At 35.9% G+C, this 23,466-nt stretch overlaps 1 protein-coding gene across 1 annotated transcript in view; it reads left to right on the top strand.

Annotated features, from left to right (window-relative positions):
- The window catches only part of KCNH8 (potassium voltage-gated channel subfamily H member 8), a gene marked incomplete at both ends in the record, with an annotated part of 175,750 nt that overhangs the window by 92,078 nt on the left and 60,206 nt on the right, over window positions 1-23,466 (top strand). Inside the window, 2 exons of the mRNA XM_084207923.1 lie at window positions 11,243-11,400; window positions 16,529-16,736. Coding sequence (XP_084064049.1) covers window positions 11,243-11,400; window positions 16,529-16,736 — 366 coding nt within the window. The remainder of the gene's footprint in view (window positions 1-11,242; window positions 11,401-16,528; window positions 16,737-23,466) is intronic.

Raw genomic sequence — 23,466 nt, 5'->3', positions numbered from 1 at the left:
CCATAAAGAGGTGCAGAAAAAAAAGCTTGTTAGTCTTAGTGCATTTTAAAAACTCATTAAAACTGACCTAAGTGTTCTATCTGGTGAGGGCTATTACCTGTTTTATTGCATTATTTTCTTCAAAGTCTATGCTCCTGTATTTGCATAGACAGTATCTGGGTCCTTCATTTCTGGATAGGTATGTCTGGGAACCTGAATATCAATACTTCTAAGAAGCATAATGGATCTTGGTTACTTTTCAATAATATTTTTAAAGTTTTCTGTCTTCTGAAAAAAAAAAAAGGCAGGAGAACATCTCACCAAGTTAATTAAATTTAATTAATAATAATCTTCCAATTGTTTAATTTTGCTCCTCCATAACTATCCAGTGCAGTGTTTTTAATTTCTGCAACAGTTTCATTCCAGTTTTCAGATATTGCTTTATCCATTTTGTTTTTTTAAAAATTTATTGAGCATCCTGATTGAAGAAAGCAATAATATCTGAAAAATTATCAGTACTTTATTGTCTACTGAGAGGACTATTTGAATAGGAGGCCTTCAAAAGGAGTTGAGATCAGTGCAATGGTTCAGTGAAAATATGCACAGGCTTTCTGGGCAATGGTAATGCATTAATTGCTGAATAAGATCAAAAGGGTTTGAGTATATTGTATCTCAGGTGGAAAAACTGTAGAGAGAAGAATAACTATAGAGGGTAGAGCTCAATTTTCTATTTGTGGATCATTTAGTTTTTAGTGGAAGACAAACACTGGATATTAATTATGGCTATAAAATTATACTTTCTATGAACAGACTGGAGAGTTATGTTAAGTGATTTCCTGCAGTACACTTCTTTGCCACCTGTGGGGGGAAAAACCTATACCCATCCCTCCCTCCACTCTCCACACACACACTGACATCTCAAGACTTGATCCATGGTTTACACTCAAGAGAAAAAATTGATCTTGATTTACACTAAGATTTCCTCTATTTGTGTGTATATTTCTCTCTGTCCCTCTAAATATTATTTAACAAAGTGTTTTACCAGCAATTTATGTTTTTTAAAGCAATATATTTGGCAGCACTTAAGTGCTGATTTGTGTGGCATGACACTGTAGACTAAGGGAACTTGTGTGACCTTTACTGTCTATCACAAATGTAAAAGACTCAAAATCTTTCAAAAACTGTTTTAAGTCACATGAAGTCCTTGAATCTCACACATTTGATATGTAGAGGCTTAAAACTATGGTATAAACCTTGCAGAAATTAATATAATCATTCATGACTTACACAGTAATTCAAGTATACATATTGTACTGAAAATAAGATGAATGAAATTCATTGGAATAAGATGAGAAAGTACTGAATGCTATAAATTTTTATTAGATTGTTTTAAAATGGAAGGCTTGTTTTCTTTTTTCATCTTCTTATTTATTATTATAATGATTATAATTTTGCATGTAACTTTGCAAGTGCACAGAAGGTCATTTAAAACACTTTCTGTGTCTGGGGGACACATTTAAGAAAACTTCTGCATTTTGAAAAGAAATGGCAGTGTCTTGAAATTTTGAAGGTGTGGTTTCAGGTTGTAATAGTCTAAAATTCAGGAAAGGATCAAGGGAGTGGTTTAAAATTATCTCCAGGAATTTATTTCTAAGCAACAAATGGTCTCCTCTGTGAATGCATATGAACAGAGCATGTAAACAGATAGAGTCACATTGTTGATACACTTTATATTTTAAAGAGGAGGTCATAAGAAAATGTTCATGCTTTATGGATCGCCTAGTAATGTGAAAATACAGTGCAAAATATTTATGCTGAAAAGCAGTAGTAAATTTGCTAAAGATTCTCCCTCAAAACATCGAAGTCAGATGGACAAGACCACCATAATGTTAAAAATCTTTCCAATAACCTTCCTTGGATACTTGTAAGGAGAAGAGATGCTTGTCCGCACACAAGATCCTGTTTCCAAGCACAAAAACATCAACCTCGACCTAAATGAGAAAAGTGTAAGCCACAAGTGATTATTTCATGGAAGTATTTCTGTATCTTAGGTAGATGCAGATAAGTGTTATGGTAATGGAGGCACCTTGAAAATTTTACTTGTACTGCCTCTACTAACTCCTCTTTATTAGAGCTACAATCAGACAAAAGTTGTATTTTTCATTTACTATCCTATAATACAGTGATAATGCAATATTGTATTTTTCAATAAGATTAAAGTCTTTAAATCTTTTCTGGGTAATCTAATCTAGGTAATTTTCATGGAAATTATTTGATGCTTAATAGTTTACCACACTTTTTGTGAATTAGCATGTCGTCTTTTTTTCCCTATTTTTGGTATGATTTATGGCTATTATCTATGTGAAGTGTTGTCAAACTGCAGGGGGTAAGTTCTGAGAAAAATATTTCAGGTTTTCCCTTGGAACTGGCCAAAAATTGGAAATGAATGAAGCAATTATGCCCCTGCCCACTGAATATTTTACTGATTTGATCTTTGCTTTGCTTGCTGCAACATTTGTGTGAAGTAAAGTCTGTTCATTAAATACCCAAATGTCTTCTTCACATAGGTTGAATTTAGTGAAAAGCTATATCATATGATTGATGTTTCTCCACTCTTTGGAATTATTTCTTTCTGCCATATTTCTGCAGGTTTTATTTAGAAAATTGCCCATGTAGAAATTTTCACACTTCTGCAGTCACATCTACTAGCTTCTTTTCAAAGCAGAGCTAACAGTTCATTTTTCAGAAATATTTCAGGTTCTTTGCTTTTCTTTCAAGACTCCAAAGTCTTTCTTTGTAGAAAAGTCCATAAAACATATTTTAGCTATTCAATATGTTCGGGGATTGAGTCTGTTTTCAATAGATACAGCATAATATATAAGAAAAAAAGTCTTTCCAGTTTAGTGTGTTATTATTATGGTCATATGTGAAGCTTTTCTGGTGTGTCAGCTACTATGGGACTGAGATTAGCTAATCACAGTTAGGCACCCTCATAGTCGAAGAAAGCAACTAAAAGGGGTGAACCCAAAGGCTAAAAATCAAAGAAGCAGGTAAAAGAAATGACCCCCCTCTCTTGACGTAGGGGTGCTGGTCATTCATGTCTACAGCAGCCAAAGTACTGAGTTTGATAGAACATATCATGTAAGTACATTGTCACTGACCACGTCCTTCTGGAGGGAGTGACTTTTGTTATAAAAATACCCACTCAGAAGATGCCTTCAGATTTATTTTTTTATATATACTAATGGGTAATTTACCCAAGGAAAACAGTATTTCCACTTGGATGTAGCTTCAATATCACCTTACTTTCCACTGTAAGAACAAATAGTAAGGAACAGCAAATCAGACTGTCAGTTGGAGATGAATTTTGGGAGTCAGTTCTGCTATAATCCATCACACCCAAAAATGAATTTTCTTCCATTAATATCACTGAAAATGTTGTTTACTTGACAAACTTGAATGAATCAAGGTTTAGAACATACATCACAGCACTGCCTTAGGACAGGGACCATGCCACTCTTCATGTACTGTGTAGTGATAAGCAACTTGGTGTCAAATGGTAAATAAACTCTTCTCACTGGAGAAGTTTGCCTGGTAAAACACTCAGTGTATTCAAACGTGACTTTAACAGCAAAAACTCTGAATTATAGTTACTCCATGCTAGCAGAAATCTCTTATTCAGAAGTCCATCATGTTACATAATATCACGTGAATTGTGGTAAAGATTTTAGGAATTTGTAGTTTTTAACCATGTTCCTGCTGTTTATCTGAACTCTAGTCATCCAGCTAAAGCCACAAAACTTCTAAAAAAGAGCTGCTTTCAGTGGAGGGGTAATGTGGCTCTTAAATGTATTTTCCAGGCTCTGTGACTGCCCACACAAACTAAATGGTGTTGTTTGCACAATATTCTGAAGTGCTAGTGACCAGGAGAAAATGATATTTGAGGTTTCATCCAAAGGAAAATAGGAGGGAGAGGTATGCTTGATAGCCATATTTTACGTTTTTAAATGTACAGTTGCTTAAGGGCTAATTCTAATCCTTTTCCATAATTTTCTTGAATGATAATGCTCCTCAATGAGATTTTTTTTTTCTGTTTAAGTAGGAGAAGAGAATAAATTTTTCTACTTAACAAAACACCATCCTGGTAGTACAATGATGGGTCTTGATATTCCATTTTAGATGTCAAGTTCATTAGGATCTAGACATCATATCTTGGGATACTTAATTTCTTTAAGTTCCAGCAGTATATAATTTGGTCCAACTTCTTCCTTCTCATCAACACAATACACCTGAGATTTCAGTTATATGTAGTTTTGTATGATCTTCCAGTTCTTCTTAAAGATTCTGACAAGAGCTAGAAATTTTTACCATCTAGTTGGGTCTTCAATAGAAAATGCCGTATTTAACCCATGTATTAAAGAAACTGTATTCAGATAAAGCAGGTTTTCCTGAAGGACATCAACTCTTCTTCAAAGACCCTAATGAATCCATAACTCTATATTCTTATGGCTTGTCAACCACATATTTCTATTTGTGGAGTTTTTTTTCATCAAACTGCAGAAGTGACACCTCATTAGGTGTTTGGTTTTTAAACAGTTGCTGCCTCCTGACTCTTATTTTGGGCACACTGGATTGCAATTTAACATCTGATATGACACAGCCTTGCTTTGCTGCTTAGTTCCAAAATTAGATAAGATGTATTGAATACATCTGGATTTTCTGGGAGATTACTATTAGCTTCTCTTGTAATGACATGAAACTGTTAATCATTATCCTTACTATTTACAAAGGAACTCAAAATTTCTATTAGTGTTTCTTCCCTAAAACTGTAATTTTCCTTCATCATGGACACCAGTGATTTCTTACTCAAACAGATCTAGGTTTTCAATACAATTTTTCTATAGTTTATATTGGTTGCTACTTAATATCTGTTCACCATTTGATATAACTTTCTAAAAAAGAAGAAAAAAATACTGTTCCTCCTCCACCAGCTGCAATAGGTTTTTAATAAGACATAATTCTGATTATATTATTTATATAGTATGTATTTTATATATTTATTGCATAAAATTTCTACATTTTATTACTTCGTTTATTGGCACTTAATGTTTGCTGGGCTTTTTTTTTTTTTCTTGTAAGCTTTATTTGATTTCTTTATGGCTCAAGGTCTTGCACAATGGTATAAGATAAGCATTACTTTATTTTCCTACGTAAACCCAATTCCAGCTCCCTCACCTGATCGTGTCAGCCTCTGAAAGACAATCATCAAGCTAATTGTGGTTATAAATGTCTGGAAGAAAGATACTGAACTGAAAAATCTCACTTCCGATTGAATAAATTGTTCCTAGGCAATTTACTAGGAATGTAAATTGCCTAGGAATGTGAATGCTTATCTCAGTAGTAGAATAAAAAAAGAAAATAGTAGAATAGAATAGTAGAAAAGTAGAATTAAAAAATAAGAGTTTATATAGGGACAGAGAAATTGGTCTTCAAACAATATGGCAAAAACATTTCCTGGAAACTTTCCTAAAAGCTCTCTGGCCAGATTCTAATATCATTATCCTTGTATCATTAAATAAAATTTGCTAAAACAATCAGATACATGAAAGAGCCTGGACTTTGGGGAAAGTATTACTACCTAAGGACAATCAATATAAAAATCACATAAAGGAAAGTGAAAAAACATACAAGAAATTAGAGACGAGTCAGTCGTACCATCTAGGAGGGAGATAATGTAGGAAACTGCCTTCTCTGAAAATCAGTGGGTTTAACATACCTAAATCATCCAGTTTTCAATACAGGGTTGAATGACTGCAGTCTAACAAAACATATAAACAGTCTACTGCTTCTGTGTATACCACTTGCCCTAAAGGCACAGGGTTTTTAATCTCATTTAGCTCCCAGTGAAAGACACTTAAACTGAGGTATATTACACTGCATTTTCTGAAATTTAAGACTGTGTCATGGGCAGTTATTGAATCACCTGCCTAATCCTGAAATGTTATTCTGCTATAACTTGATCATATGTTTAATCCCAGCAGGATTTATTTTTAAACAATCAAGCCTAAAGAGAGAAAAAAAATGTTGTCACAGGGAAATCAGCTGCTTCAGGTAATCCTGTTTATGGGTGAAGTGGCTCAGCTGGCCTCCAGATAACTATTATTTTAACAGGGCTTAGAAACTGAGATTACACAAAACACATATTGCACTTTTAAAATTTTACAAGGGGAAAACATCTTAATGATTAATAGGTCAGCTTGCTGGCTATCAGTTTGTGGCTTTTGTTCCATTTAAATGATTTAGGAAAATAATCTGCATTACAGCCTAAGTAGAACCTCCATTTGTTTAACATATTTTTCCCCTTTGTTGAACATCAGCCTCAATTGGTGTTTTCCTACTATTCAATGCATAAATTTGTCTGTGTGTGAATGTGTTGCATAGTAGAAATCTAGAAAGAAGCAACTTGGTCAAAGATGTAGCATGTCATGCAGAGCTTTAATCCAAGAGAGGTCACCAGTTTCAAAACCTTATGAGCTTCCTTAGATTTCCCAGCTCTTTTATGCCCAGCTATGAAATAAGTTGCCCTTTCTTAGGAATTGAGCATTGCTAGTGTGTGGATTTCACACTGGAAGCTTGTGAAAAAGAAAATAGTTAAAAGCCATTAGAACACTCAAATAAGGAAAGTAATTGTTTAGAGCTTTCCAGTTATAACATGTTATTGGAATGCTATTGGAATTTATCATGTATTTGGAATGAAAATCTCACAGACTCATGTAGATGTGATAATTACAAACTTGGAAGACATTTGGGGGATAATGGTCCCTGTGTTCTGGTGTTTACTGCTGTCAATAATGTGTAAGAGCTTAATGGGAACAAAATATATTAATAAATTAGGAACTGCAACTGTATATAAATTACAATTTTAAATTCATTTCATGGCCAAAAAAGCTGGTTTTTTTTTTATAAAAATGTATTTTCTATAATCTTTCAGTGTATCATTGCATGAGTTTGAGAGATATCATAGTTATTACAAGATTTTTTTTTTAAGGGATGTGTGTCTACCAGAAGTGGAAATAACAGGCTGAGAGAATCCATGCAGATGGAGCTAATTAGCCATGGGATCCAACCAGGAGAAAAATCACAGTCATGGTTTCACAAATTCACTGTTTATTATCTCTGCATGCGTCTTAAGGACTTAGTGCCTAAAGGGGCTTCAGGTCTGTGTTGGGTTGGGTTGGTAAGGAAAGGTGATCAGCCTGCAGGGCAGAGAGAAAGGGGACTCAGAGGAACAGGACTCAAAAAGTAGAAAGTAATTGCACCAGCAGGGAACTGTGATCAGAGGGTGTGTGGAACAGAAGCCCATTTTCCTACACAGTGTGCAAGGGTGATGTGATTCCTAGTTCCAAGCCTCGTGAAATTGGAGATCTTGCATACTCTCTGTTGGATGTTCAGGTCAAGTTTACCTTTGTGTTCAACAGACAAAACAAACCCTCACTGCTTGGAGGGCTGACACTCTTTGCTCAAGGTTCACACAGAGCAGTGTGTGCAGAAATGAGTGGGGAAGGAGGAGATCGTGGCTGGCTTAAGACACATTGGTGTTTGTTAACACAACGTGTGTCTGTGTGAAACACAGTATAAGTCATGTGGAAATGGCCATGTGGTTAAACATTATTTGAGGACCTTTCTTAAAGTTAATAGGATGCTCTAGACTTTATATTGAGTTTTAATTTGCTTGAATACTAACATTTTTTCTGTCTAATTTGAACTGAAATTGAATTATATAACAAAATAAGAACTCAATTTTTTCCTAATGAAGATGTTTCACTCTTTTTTCCCCTCTCTACTTTAAGAAAAATATGGTATTTTAGATATGCCTGTGCTGTGCTTCAAGACAGGTGTAATGAGTTAAGCAGTTTGATATTTTCTGCTATTCCTTCTGTTAAGTTTTAGGCAACTTTGTAATGATATTTTTCATGTCAGAGACATTATTTAAATGCTCTCTTTTGCTATCCTGAGCACATGACATGTGTGGCTCACAAGACCAGTTAAAGTGATCCTTTCCTATCTCACATTAAAAAAAAATGCAATAAAATAAATTCAGATTTCTTTTCCTTTAGTAATAATCTTTGTTATTAATGTTTGGTGAGAGGTGCTAAAGCAGAGGAGAGATTGCAGTCTTTGTCCCAGCTTGAAACAATCAAACGCAGCTTTAAATATGAAGTTTGCACCGGCTGAAGTTTTTGTTAGAACATACTTAAAGATAGTGTGAATACCCTTGAATACCTATGTGAATATCTTTAAGCATACTTAAAGATATTCAGATCTCTTGTAGAAAAATTTTAACCCACTAATTATCCAAATATATTGGGGTCACTTCATATATGATTTAAGAATCTGCTCAGATGTCCCTCCTGCCTTGTTTACAGGTGTGAACTTAAAATTGTTGCCCTTCATGTTGTAGGAAATGATTAAAACTCACCTCATCTGAGAGCAATTGGAACAAACTCAGCTCTAGAGAATACCATTAGTTTTGAAGCCCTTGAGTTATCTGGAATCTGCAAAGCTTTACATTATTGGTGCTTATGATGAATTTCAGACTGTTCTTTCAATTGTCAACAGTTTGTAGAAACTGCTGCACAATAAGATTAAATAATATTAAATAATGAATTACTATTTTCTATTTTTACATTAGTAAAGAAATTATTAGTGATAAGAAAACATTTATTAAAAAAAAAATCTTCACTTTCTTAACAGAAATCCCCCCAAAACTGTGGAATATATAATTCCTAGAAATAATACAATCTCTCAGAAGAAATGGTCATTTCTAAACTTGTGTTAAAGATTTTGTTGTGATCTTAGAAGTTTCTTGCCTCAGGAGTTCTTTTCTTGTGTTTTCCCTTACAGATTTCTCAGTAAGTACTTTAGCACAGCAGTTAAGCTGTAAGTAAGATTGCTCAGATGAAGAAACTCTTTACACCCAAGTATAGCTCAGAAAATTGTTACGAAATACAAGATGGGTCACTATTATTTCTCACCCTCTTGACTTTTATCTAATAAGCTGGATGCAGAAAGAAGCACTCAACATTTCCTATTTTCTTTTTTTTTTTCTTGTGTATATAGCTATTATCTGGGGCTGTTGCCCTAAAATGCTTTGATAGGATGGCAGAAAAGGGTGCAGTGCAGAAAAACCTCTAATCTCATCAATCTTGAACAGGGAATTGCATATACACATTGATAAGCCTTTGGTGTACTGGATGTACTTACATTTAAAGCAAGAATTTATCTCCTCTTCTGTTAAAGCTTTAGTGGTTTCACACACACTAATGGGCAATAAATAAGCAAATACTTTTTCTGACTTTGACAACTACGCTTTGGAGTTTGTGACACAAATGAGAATGAGCGGTTTCAAAATACTAGTGATGCAAATACCTTTATCTTTCTTATATCTATGAAACAAATCTTCATGAAAGTGTTCTGTATGCGACTGGTGTTGCCATACTGATCTGGAAATGGCTAGTAACCAACTATCTCTAAAAAGCACCTGTGGAGTGAAACTCACTGCCTTGCTCATTATGAACCATGTGAACTTATGCTATATTCCCATCTTAGTTGTATTATTGAAAATTTCATAACATTTTTGCAGCTTTAAGAATGCAGGGACAGCTGAGATTACTTCATGAGGTAATCTAAAATTATTGTATCTCTGATTTCACTTATATGTGCTCTTCAGCCTGAGGATCTGGTTGAAGGAAAACAATCTTAAACCATGAACCGATTATAGCCTGCAAGACCTCAGTCCATGAACCAGATACCTGCCAATGTGTGTCTGGGACACTTTGTGTTACGGTTTTGCACTAAATCCTAAAAAAAAAAAGCAGAATCAAATGATTCCGTGCCAAAAACCTGAGAAATTCCTCAAAGATTTAATTTATTTAGGCATTTCATTAATTGACTCTTCTGGGTCAAAGGGAGGTAGAAGCCAAGGTCAAACTGTTAGAAATAGTACAGGTTTATTACTAGCAAAGTACAGGTTAGCCAGTATGACAAATGATCACAGCAGGCTGTCTAGCTTCCAGCTGCAGAAGACAGCATAAACATTTTCTGCTGGTGAAACCTCGCAAATTATTATTCTTCAGATCCAGAACATTAGAACTTGGGACTTGATCAAAGTTTATCCTAAATGAATCTTTTCTGATACCCCAAAGGAGTGATCCAACATGATTTTCTCTGTGCGCTGAACCTCTCTTCTCTTTTGCCCCCAGTAGGGAGGAAAAAGATAGTTTCCTGTCTTCTTGAATATTGTGGTTAACAGGCTTGAAGAAAAGGTCATACTTTATGCAGTTTTAGTGTAGCCTACCTAAAGAACTTCTAGGGAGAAATGCGAATCAATCTCTTTTTTTCCCCTAAAGCTATCTTGCTGTAAAACACCAGCCTTAATGGTTGGCTGCATTCTTTTCTGACTCTGTAAAAGTTGCCTGAGTAGTTCTCACTAATGTTAGTAGAAACAGGGTGCATAGCTTGAGGACAGATTATAGTCTTTGTCTTGTAGGACATGAAAATAATTGAGACTTTCTTGTCAAGACCTGAAGTTTTTTTTGAAGTGTTAATGTGTTTTGGCAAGACCCGTCAAAAGTACATCTCATACTGAAAGACACTCATCCTGGAATGTTAGATGGGAACATACAAAATACACAAGTCACCAAGCAATTCCTATCACTTTTGTGATCTCCACCATAGCCCAAAAAACATTTTGTTCAAGTGTGTTCAGCATTTTTCAGTTGATAAAAAAATGGTTATCCTTGAGGATGACATTCGTCATCTGTGCTAAGTAGTTATCACTAGAAGAGCTTAAATCACATCTTTTAAATAAAATAATTATTGATTTTTTTATTAAAAAAAAATTAAGTAAAATTTATGGACAAAACTAATACCCTTTTTTTTTTATTTAGAAAAATACCAATATTTGTACAGTTTATAGATCAATGTGTGTGGATGTTGTTTTTTAATTCAAACCCCTTTTAAATAGTGAGTGATAAATGTTTTAGACATTTTGCTTAATCCTTGAGAAGAATAATGCATTCATCGGTTTAACTCTGTGTATGTACATCTCTTACTTCCATGGGGTTTTTTGTTTCTGTATTAGATTATTCACCTGGTTTTTATAATGTAGAAAAAACCAATCAGCATTATTCTGGATTCCTGATGTTGTGCCCAGGAATTAAGAAATCACTGCCTCTGATTCTGTTCATTCTTTGTCAAGCAGATATTATTTTAAATTTCCGAACAACGTACGTCAGCAAGTCTGGCCAAGTGATATTTGAAGCAAGATCTATTTGTATCCACTATGTGACTACGTGGTTTATCATTGACTTAATTGCTGCACTTCCTTTTGATCTTCTTTATGCTTTCAACGTCACTGTGGTAAGTACTAACCTGTCTTCTTAATTGCTCTCTTTTTCCAAGAGGTATTTGTTGATGTGGGGTTTCTTTCAACAGATCTGGACACTGAAACTGAATTAACTAAAATACCTAGGTGTCTTGTACAGCTTTGTGGTGTATTTTCACCCTGGACATACCAACCTTTTAATTCAATTAGCTTTGCTTTGTAAATGGTTCCATCTTTGTTAGCTTCATGTCTAATTACTTTACTCAAATACAATTTGCTATGACTTTTGCTCTCTTACGGTGTATAAATTCAGTCCTTAATTTTTCAAGACTCACACATTTTTGCTGGGGTAAAATAAATCATTGTCATGATCAACATGTTTATTTAGTTGGGAAACCTCTTTCTCTTTATTTGTGGGAATTTTCATGCAAAAAATTGCATCATGACTACTAATTTTTTGTCTGTTCTAGCATGTTTTGCTTACAATTGTCACTTACTTTGACTTTGATTTCAACTCATCTTTTTTTTTTTTAGGAATGTAATGACAAAAAGCTTAATCTGCTTTGAAAATGTTTGTTCTAAAATTAGGTGATGTCACAATCACGATGGATTACATTTGCATTGGCTTACTTATGCTAAGACAAAGGTTTTTATTCTGCTAGCCCTATTGGATTTTGTAGAGTAGGGATCTACAAAGCAAAATTGCAATAAACAAACGAGCAAACAATCCCCCCCCAAAAAATGCAAACACCTCCTGCCCCTCTAAATCAAAAGGTTTAGATTTTGAAAAAAATAGCAACAGATGTTTCTTACTTTTGTGGATTTTTGTCATAAAAGACTAAGGTTATCAGCTGTCCACTGTCTAATTCCCGTAATTTTGGTCCTTCATAAACAGATCCACTCAATCTCAATTTTACTAAAAGTGAGTTGCAGACCAGGACAGAGATGATAGGATAAACACATACCAAAAATAAAAACAAACCAACAAACATAGAAAAACACTAGTCAGGAAGGGTCCCATAAAAGGTGTCATGCTTGATTTTATCATTTAGTTTCATTTCCTTCAATGAACTCCCTTTTCATGTCATTTATTACATAAAGAACCATCAATCTAATGCTAGTGCAGATGCCATTTAGAACCTGATAGTTTCACATTGTTCACTGTTTCCTTATGAGAAGTGGGCAATCTATCATTTCAATACATTGCTCTCTCAGTTTATCCCTTACACTCCAACCAAACAGCCAGCATAATAATGTTGGATTAATTTATATTAATAATTTTCATTAAGTTTACCGTGTTTACTTTTTCAGTCAAAGAAAAAATTAAAAAACCTGAAAACAAATTTTTTTCCCCAATGGAAGGACTGATAAGATTTCTGTACTTAATTCTGGTAAAGAAAGAACTATCCAATGATTATTTTTACAATTAAAATGTCACATTATTAAAAATGCTGCCATAATACGATTAAAAAACATCTCCTGTCATACTTTTAAGCTTTTTCCCTTAATGAGACCTCTGTATGATTCCTTGATGGGAACACAGTGCCTTACTGTATCATATCTCCTGTTGTGACAAGACTTGGCAACTGTTAATATAAACCTCAAGATAACAATGACTTATCAGCTGTCTCAAAATGGGGGGAGGTGTTAATCACACTACACTGTTTTCAGACTTCACGATTTAATGAGCCATTTCCTCGTGTCTGTTCTCAGATTTTCACTTCATCGACTTTCAGATGGTGAGAAGGGGCATCAGGGAGCATCTCACCCCTTTGCTGCTCAGGCCCTGGCACAAGGGCCAAACCTTTAGGGATGCCCTAAATTCTGCAAGCCATAGGTATAGTGCCATACATCCCTGTGTATGTATGGCACAGATATGTCACACCCCAGCTGGAGATTGATGGAGCCAGAGTACATGTAAATGCTGTGGAGTCGTTTGCTGGTTTTGTCTATATTTTGAAAGTTAAACTGTATGAGTTGGCTCTACTGCCTTTACCCCTTAGCTGGATTCTGCCCTAGTGTTAAAATCAGGGACTCTGGGGATCTGAGACCACAGGCACATTCCTGCCTATTTTCAGTGCATGCCAAGACCCCAGCTCCTTCCATCCTTGCGTTCATCTGACATAAAGGTTCCCTTAACCTGGAAAAGATGGTTTCAAATGTTGCCATAAAAACCAGGCCATTAAGCCCTAGTTATAATGATTTAATTGCTCCTTTTTGAGCAGCTATTGATGGTTGTAGGGCAAGAGTATCATCTTTTGAGGAAAAGCAAGTAACCAGGTGGACAAAAAATGATTAAAAATCTCTCCCACCAGTCATTTCTTAAAATGTATCCCGTTTCTTCATTACTTCATTTTCTGTGTAGGAGATGACTTTTCCAGGCAGAGAACTTCATCACTGGTTTGTAGCAACTTCATTTTTTGTCAGTACTTCTCAGGACAATGCTGATTGAGTTTGTGTTAGTCTCAGATAAAATTCTCTGTCCTTTTGACAGAAAAAGATTAACCCAGCTAGTCTAAAGCGATTAACAAAAAGGAAAATTTTGATGATTTTATAACTGTGGGCAAAGAAAAATCTATGCAGGCACAAATATGAGTGCTGACTCCTTATTTTGTCTTCCTAAATTTGTGACATAGAAAAAGAAGCTGCCTGATGGCATTTTAGATCTTCCAATGACATATTGGGCACAATACCAGAGGAGCATTTGGCATGACTAATGAGAAAATTCAGTGCAATAATACATGATTAATTACATCTGTGTTCAATTTTATGAAAAAATGATTTTGAAATGGGGCAGTCCTTAGGCCTTAAAATGAAACCTGCTTCCACATTAAAAAGAATATTATGATATATGATTCATGTCTTTATACCTGTAGCTTAACAAAAATGGTCAGAATTTAGAGAAGACTGATAACTGGCAGGGCACACATAGAAATATACAATCCTTTTGCCATTTCTTGTTTGTAGAATCTTTAAAAAATAATGAAATAATTTCTCCAAGGCTATCATTATTTAATTGTGGTGTTTTACAATGTAGGCTCCCGTGGGAAGATGAAGGCTCCAATGTGTAAGCCATAGCACTTATACAATCATTATATAAAAAGACATTATACAAATATTTGTATGTTACTGCTACACCTTGAAGAGTCAGTCATGACTAGGGAGCCATTTATGTTATAAGTGCAACAGAGCCATGTTTGGTTCAAACAAGCTGATGAGAGAGAGGAAAAGGAGACTTTGTGAAATGAATTACCACTGAAACTGGCAGTTGGTACAGTTTCATGGCAGTTAAAGAATAACTATAAATTAAAGCTATATGATTGTAATAATATAAACCTGGCAATTACTTCAAATATTTTGCAGCCTTCTGCCCTAGATTTGCTGATATTCTTGGGCTTAAGGCCACAGACATAACTAATTCTCTGACACTGTAGATGGAGGATGACATAGAAATGAAATGCAAGAAATGACCTTGTAAATATTTGTGTGCTCAAATATCAGACCTTATTTTAACAATGTTTTTTGAAAAATGCCATATTTTTGTTGATTTTCTTTTTATCCTTTCTATGTACATGAAAAAAAATGTAAACGTTCTTGAGGAAAAAAAAACCACACTAAATAATGGGCTGAAAACATTGCCCTTTGAAGAGGCTCATGGGAGAAGTACTTATGCACTACCAAAACGATTGTGACAAAAAAAAATAGTGCTTGTAGATTCCTTATTTTCTTCTTTAGAGGTTTCTCACATACTTAATTCCTGAGAGTGGAATGTAATCAATGAGTTGTTAAATCTTTGAAAAAAATCAAAACCAGCTGATGTTACAAAATATGTCAGTCACCTCAGATCTAGCTGTTGGTGAATGCACACCAATAAAATTTAGATTTCAGATTATTACTTTGATGACAGAAAGGCTGAGCATCAGGATGTTCTGGATTAGCAAAAGCAAAAGGATATTGATTGAGCTGTGGTTTTAGGCTTGCTTTTGGGAGAGCTCTTTACTGTGCTCTGGGAGTGCTGTGGCAAGACATGTCAAGTCTGATGTCACTTTTCCAGCTGATGCATCAAGTATCAAGCTGAGGCATCCTGTATCAAGCAGGCCTTAATCCTACTGATTTATTAATGAAGGAAGAAAAAAAAAAAGCTTACAGTTAATAAAAATTGTGGCTATTTAATCTTAGACAAATACATTAAAGCTGTTTGTATCCTAATCTGTATATTGTTTGCTAACTCTGACCAACAGCTGAAGCAGAAGCCAAGTACGTTCCCTGAAAAACTGTGGGCTGTGCACAATATGGTATGGATGTAGGTTGCAGGATGCTCTGGAAGGGTTGGGGTTATCCAGAGACTGTTTGCTTTATGCTGGAACTCCTCTAATGACAGAGCCATATGCTTCATAAACTACTGTGTACTTAGGGTGCCGAGCAGATTAGGTGCTGCTTTTGCCACATAAACTTGAAAGGCAATAATATTATAGTTAAGGAATTTAAGAAGCAGTATTAGAAGTTTTAATGAAAGCTTCTCTGGACTACTGCTTAGCGCAGAGCAGTAAAATATGCCCAGGTCCCTGAACAGAGGGTTAAATCTCAAGAACAAATCTGAGCCTTCTCTAACTTCTCTGCTTTATTGTTCTGCAAAATATCTGCTACTTGTTATTGCTTCTTCCACGCTAAATTGTGGGCTGGTTTCATCTCATACACAGGTTAATTAGGTCTGAAGCTGAAAATCATTGTGTGCTTGGAGATACTTATTTTGTGGTTTCATATTGCAATCAAATGATCTTTGGTCAGTTTGAGAATTGTCTTTCTCTTCTAGAGCTGGGAAGAATCAATTTTTCACAAACACAAATTTTAAGCTAAATCTGAAGGAAGACTGCATGAAGAAAAGATAACATGAAAGATCTAGTATTTCAAGTTTGGTTTACACAGAAATAACAATTGTGTATTTACACATCAAAATTTCACACTTTTTTTTAAAATATCCTCGCTGTTCTCTGCTGTCTTATGATTTAGCCTAGTCAGCTGTGCAGCTGAATGAAGAGTGGGCAACATTTCACAGAGCTTTAGAATTTCTGTTCTTGAAGCAAGAGGACTGTGTGGTAGAAGTAAGCTGCTGCCAAGCTGCTTGGGTGCTCAGTAGTGGTTTTCTCTCCCCCGTTCTTCCAGGTTTCCCTTGTCCACCTCCTGAAAACCGTGCGGCTCCTGCGCCTGTTGCGCCTCCTGCAGAAGCTGGATCGCTACTCCCAGCACAGCACGATTGTTCTCACGCTCCTCATGTCCATGTTTGCCTTGCTTGCTCACTGGATGGCCTGCATCTGGTATGTCATAGGGAAAAGGGAGATGGAGCAGAACAACCCCCTGACTTGGGACATAGGTAAGTTCTTCCTGCCCACATGGACATATACATGAACATGTGTATATATATATATATATATATATATATATATATATATCCATAAATGTGTGTAAATTTATAAAAGTGTGTGTATGACTCACTAAAAATTTCAGGTTTTATTCATCTCATACCAGTGTGTAAATATATAAAAGTGTGTGTATAACTCACTAAAAATTTCAGGTTTTATTCATCTCATACCATTATTTAGTGCTGTTTGTAGAGAAAAGCAAGGGACTGGCACTCTCTGAATTTCCAGTCAATCTGAAGAAGAGAGTTAAAATAAAAATCAGTTGGAAAAAATGCTAAGTAATTTTAGATTTTTAAGAGTGATTCAAAGTTGGGAAAATTCAGGATCTGTATAGGAAATGACTAGGCAGACTGCGTAGAAGAATAGATTAGACAACTCATCCTGGTTTCGCAAATTAGGAAAATTCATCAACCATAACATTCCCTCAAGTGTGCAGATTATTTCTTCCTATGCATTGAAACAGATAGGCCCTGAAATGCCTTCAAGTTAAAAACTCCCTCTGAAATTACTTTTTAGAGGATCTGCAGGCTTAGATTTTTGCAGAGCAGATGATATGTTTGTTAATGGAACGCTCAGTTTTGGTCCAATCTTTAGTTTCTACCCCAGCCTTCATTCTGACCTGAGTGTTCCACATTAACTCTTCAGATGTCAAGATTTTCATTTTTTGTAATGAAACATCTTTTGTAATGAAACAAAGTTTATTTAAAGCTGAGACAGTTTCCCAGCACAAAAAATATTTGGTGTCGGGAAAATAATGCAAAAACCTGTGACCACAGGCTCAGTGATATGCATTCAAACTGCAGATTGCCCTATTTTTATCTCATTTAATTACTTCAGTTTTTCTTACCCCCATTATCATCTGTCTAAATATCAACTAATTATGATAAATCTGATAGGAAAATGACAATCATATAAAAGTGCTTAACCTCAGAGAAGTGAGGATGCTGGGTCAGAAGAGAAAAAGAAGAAAGAGGAAAGTTCAGGAAATATGTGTTTCTAGTTTTTCAATCGGTTACTTAAAGATTTGTGGAGTCCTCTTGTTCTTCTAAGTTGATTCTTGATTTGTCTTTTCATTTGTAAACCAGGTCTGCGACCTGCTGCTGAACTCTTTATAGAGAGCAAACTTCTGACAAAAAAGACTGCAGCTCTAGGGGAGAATATACAAAGAAAGCCCACTGTGCAAAAATTGGTCAAATTCTGCTAACAGAGAAACAAATCCAGATAATAATAATAAAGATAATAATGTCTCTCTGGTGGGAAGTAGCTCTGAAGGCACTTTGTCAGCTTATGTAGGCCACAAACAATAGCTGCTTTCAAAGCATTCATTGCAGTCCAAATGATGATGGTGGGCTGCAGCCTTGCTCCCTGGGTAGGGCTGTTGGCCATGCTCCCCATGCTCCTTTTTCCCTGAGGCAAGGCCACATTCAGAAAACTCTCCTCATATACCCTGGGGCTCTTGGCATTTATTACTATGAAAACATTACCCTTCACCCACCAGTTTTGTCCTTTCTTGGGCAAGAGCAGTAATAACCAAACGTCCCAACAACCTCGCTAGAACCAATCCCACTTTAACTGAACAGAGACTTTTCCCATTTGTGTCTCAGTGCAGGGGGTTGTATCTGGGTTATCACAAACTGATCATCTTCCAGAGGGCTTCCCAGGCTGGAACTGCTCCTTAACAGCCCCTCTCCACCAACTTACCCAAACCTGTGACAATCAGGGACATTCCCTGGACAGCTGTAGGCAGTGCATTTCCACACTGGATGGGCCAAAGCACTTAGTGGTGCGTGCTCTCCGCCTTTCACCTTCTACATGGAAAAAGGGCTGTTCTATTGGGCTTACAGATAGGCATTCTTTTAGGGTTTTTCTTTCCTAAAGGTATGAGTTTGCATTTCTGCCTGGAAGGCTGTTCCACCACCTTCGTGGATGGTCTCTAAAATATTTAGAGGCTATAAATTTATAATAAAAATTATACTGCAATGACTCCTGTAATGGTCCGACAGATATTAGTTCTAGAGCTAAGTTAAATAATTTATAGCTTTGGGGATTTGTTTGGATTTTTTTGTTTGTTTGTTTGGTGGGGTTTTTTTAAAATGGTTTTAAAATGTTAAAGTTTTAAAATGTTAAAATATTAGATACTGGTTGAAAGAAAAGAGCTCAGAAAATTCCAGATATCTGTCATGAAGCTGTTGTTTTGCAAGGACCACTCCAGCCCTGACAAAAATTCTGGTTAAACTTATGTGTCACATATATGAGCACAAAAATTTAGATTATGTAATTTTTTCAATCAGTACAAATTCTACTGCTCTCCACATGCAAGCAACTTGCTGATGAAACACAATGAAATTAAGTCTTGGTCCTCTGTGTATCTTTTGCTATTCTGGTGATTATATGTAGCCAGCTTTTCTTTGTCATTTAAGAAAACTTCAAATGAAAAGTTCACTACACCTCATAGCATCCACACTGGGGATATTTTGAGGGGAGAATAGTAGTTGTAATTTAGAGTATGAGTGATTAAGCAAAGTAAAATGAGGTCTGGAAATCATAATAAATCATAAGCAAATAATGCACACAGGAGAAATCTTGCTTGGAGTATAATTAAGGTAGTATTACTGTAAAGCACTGAGGATATTCTGTTCTCCTAAAGGAAGACCTCAACTGAAAAATTTGTGCTGTTTTGAAGAGCATGTAAAAGAGGTTTCTTACTGCAGGCAAAGCAGTAGAATATGATCCTTACTCTTATACATGCAGGTTTTAATTTTTTAAATTTTAATTTCTATATATTAATACCAGAACTGGAGACTCAAGTTTCCATCAATGCATCATACACAGAGTTTATTTCAGCCTTTGAGAGGCTTCCTAATGGCAAACATTAAAAAATACCGTACAAAAATTATAATTCCTATACTTTTTTTTTTAATTAAAGGAAATGTCTCTTCCTTGGAAATTCTATTTTTTATTCTTTGCTGGAATGTCTCAGGTGATGTCCACTTGAAAACAGTATGGCACCATGAGTATGGATAATGCAATGTATGGAATAGCTGAAATATAAGGATGGATTTGTTCTAAGAAAGGAAAACTATATCTGGAGTAAAAAGACTAATTTGCTTTTTATGTTTGCTGCTATTTTTGGGGAGGTACAGGCAGAGGGAGAAAAAACTATTAGCTTTTATTTTCTCCATTTAGTGCTTCCTCAGACAACCTGTAGCCCAGATTTCAAAACTGAGGTTTGCTAACACTTAAAGCAAACATTTTAAAGCTGCAGTATTGTTAACACAATACTTTGAACCTTGCTGTGCCATCAGATATGCACCATGGCCCAGATCTAGCAGCATTTGCTTCCTGGATCTATTTCTCCAGCTAATTTAAACAACTGTGGTGCTTAATTTGCATTTGAATTAGGGCAATGGGAGTGATAACATTGTTCCTATGAAAATACCCAGAACAGAAAATGGCATTTGTTTTGTTCTTCTTGGCCTGATTGTAAGCCTTTATTTCATTTTTTTGTCCTTATTCAGGCAACATTCCCATGGCAAACAATTTAAAAACATGGTTATATTCACAAATTTAGCCACGTGGTTGTACAGTGAGAAAGGTGAAGTGTCTGGGTCTGTTACTGATGAACTGTCCTGACATGGGGGCATTGGGACAGAATGTTAAAAACTGGATCTGTTGCTTAGCTCTAGCACTGCTAGATTTAACTGATTACATTATTTGAAAGATACACACCATGCGCACTGCTTGTAGATGCTGGAAACCTTTACCTCAGCAAGTTCTCCCATCTTAGGGAAGACTTGATCCATGTGCAGCATTTTGGCTCTAATATCTGATAAAACCATGACTCTTGGACACATCATTCCCACCCACTGGAGACAGTGGTACAGTTCTTGTCCTGTTTTGCCCTTCTGACATTTTCAGGTCCCTCTCTGTTACATTTCACCTTGTTCCCCTCATTTGTTTTCATTGGTGAAACCAATGTCTCAGGGGACATGGCATGATCCCCACCAACCTGTAAAAAGATAAATTTTCTGTTAGCTGACACAGAGTAGAGGTTAGACTGTGTTTAGGTTCCTGGCTGATCCTAACACTCCAATTCCACTGTATCCCATTTCTATAATTTAATTGGCATGGGCTCTTTATTTGCTGATTGCTGTTTTATATTAATATATACTGAGCTATATACTGTACCCTTTAAAGATCTTCTTAAACATGAGAAAATTATTTTTCTACCTGACTCTAGAGGAAACAGATAGTATTGAAAATATTTCCTGTTTCTGAAGGCATTCATTCTGTGAGAACCATGTGAGCTGTTAAAACCCAGCTGTCTTGAGTGCAGCAAGGAGATTAGGAGAGGGCCAAGAGTCAGGTTGCTGGCTCCCTCAGATAATCAAAACTGTCAAGTATAATTTGTGCCACTGTCTCCAGAAAACATTCCTTCCTGTCCACCAGAAATTTAGCTGCAACTTTTTATTATTCCTACAGTAACACAACATTCTGGCTATGGATGGGGTTGTTATCAATGCAAAATACAGTAAAAAAGTAACCTGTGTTTTTTATAGTTAATAAATATTTTCTTTGGAATAAGCTTTAAAATCAGTCCTGTAAAGGGCATTGTTCTTCAGCTAATTAAATCTTTATTTCGGTTGAATAACTCAATTTTCATCTCAGGTTTTACTCATTTTCTATTAGTTTTTTCATGTACAGCACTTTTGAAAATAAGAACTCGATTGTGCTTGGACCACTACTCTGCAATATAAAACTTCCCCCACACACTTTGTTTATCACACTTCTGCAGTCAGAGCCTTTAAAAGGACTTAGATGCTGACTCCCAGTGAACACTCACAATTAGCTGTTGGTGGCAAGGTACAGAAAAAGATGCTCAACATCTGAGTGGTGCCATTAAGAAATTTTGAAAAAAAGACTGTGCCTTTCACTCAGGTGTTATATGTCCCATGTTGGACTGAAGAGAATGGCCTGAATTCAAAAAACTACCTTCCCCACTGAGTTCTTCAGTAAATTTAGGTGCAGGGACAAGGTGACAGAAAGATTTCCACCTGGTGCAGATAGGAGAGAATCTCCAAGTATCTTAAACATCTAAAGATTGTGGTGCTTCTGGCCCAATGCAGAAGTTGGCTGAAATGGGCTTGTCCAAAATGCAGGTGTCCTACATCCTAGATGCAAACTTTAGGATAAAACCTTGAGTTCAGGTTCCTAAATTCTGTCCAAGTCCTTTCTGGTCCCTACATAGCTTCACTCTCGTCAGAATTTTGTAAGTCAGTATCAAGCTGGAATAGCCACTAAGACATTCACCTGTAATTCTCTTGAGTTTTAACAGCCTGGGAAGTTTTAGTGCTAGGAAGCTTTTTTCTAGTTCATGCTAAGAAACCAGAGGCAGCTGGTTTTAATTTTCACAAGGTTCTGAGCAATTTTAACAGGAATTCTGAAGGTATAGATTTAAGCTTATCCTTGACAATAGATATCCTTGATAACAGATTGTGGCATTGGTATATTTATTCAGGGTAAAACTCAGGTATCTTCTTTTCAGAAGAAAGACTACTTTTAGGTATGTATGCATCTGCTAGTTCTTCCACAAACATTGTATATTAGTGAGCTAACAAGTTTCTAGTGTTCTTAAACCCAGCATAACCATTAGGTAAATAATCATACAGTAGAAATCAAATAGTAGAAATCATATGGGAAAGATCAGTGCCATTTTTTCCATTCTTGATCAATACAGCATGTAATTTGTCAAAGCAATAATCAACTATTAACTCCTAGTGTTTTCAGATTATAGTAAGTCTCAGAATGTACTGTAGAAGCAGGTAAATATGAATGTGTTTTTGCAAAGCAAAACTACTTAAATGGATAGACATGACAGAAGACTTGGTATGAAAGTTGAGATAGAGGTGGTGTTTATTTTTCTTTTATATATATGAATTATCTTCACTGTTAACAATCTTAGGTCATTCCAGACTCGTCCCTGTACAACATTTCCTTCTTCTAAAGGATTAAAAAATTGGGTATGAATGTGACATGAACACTTTTTGCTAAATCTAAGCATTCAAAAAACATTTTAAAAATATGAAAAGTAATGATATTTTTTTAAATGTGTGGTTATCAATCTGCTTTTGAACCCTTTGAGACTCATGTTTGCAACACATTCTCAGCAACATTGGTGACCAGGAACTTAGTTCCAAAAAAAGAGAGTGAAAACTGAGATTTTGTGTGATCACAAATCTCCAGGTAGTGGGGCTGTCAGGAAAATCAGCTAAGGGAAGCCACATGGTAAAAGTGTAGCAGTAAGGAATGAAGAGGTTTTGGACCCAGATGATGGAAATGTTTGGTGCATGCAGGTACCTACTTCTGTATTCCAGACCTACCTTCTGGGGTTTGAGCCTGGACCTACATCAAAACAGCTTCCCGTAATTCCAACAAATGTTCAGCTTGTGAAGAGCTCATTCTAATGAGCTCCAACTGGAGCCTTGGGAGAGGCTGCAGCTGGCCCTGCTCTCGTGCTGTCGGGCAGATGGCAAGGCTCAGCACAGGTGCCCAGCATGCCCTGGTCTGCCTTAGTGGGAACATCAGTTCGGTTTGTTTTGTGGCACAGTAAGAACTAAGGGAATTCTCCTCACTGCCAGAAAGAGTACTTGTAAATTTCCAAGGATCTCAGCCAAGAGAACT

The sequence above is a fragment of the Fringilla coelebs genome (genome assembly GCF_963513975.1).
Source record: "Fringilla coelebs genome assembly, chromosome: 1".
Taxonomy (NCBI): domain Eukaryota; kingdom Metazoa; phylum Chordata; class Aves; order Passeriformes; family Fringillidae; genus Fringilla; species Fringilla coelebs.
The sequence above is the reverse complement of the archived record's forward strand: the minus strand, read 5'-3'. Positions and strand labels throughout refer to the sequence as shown.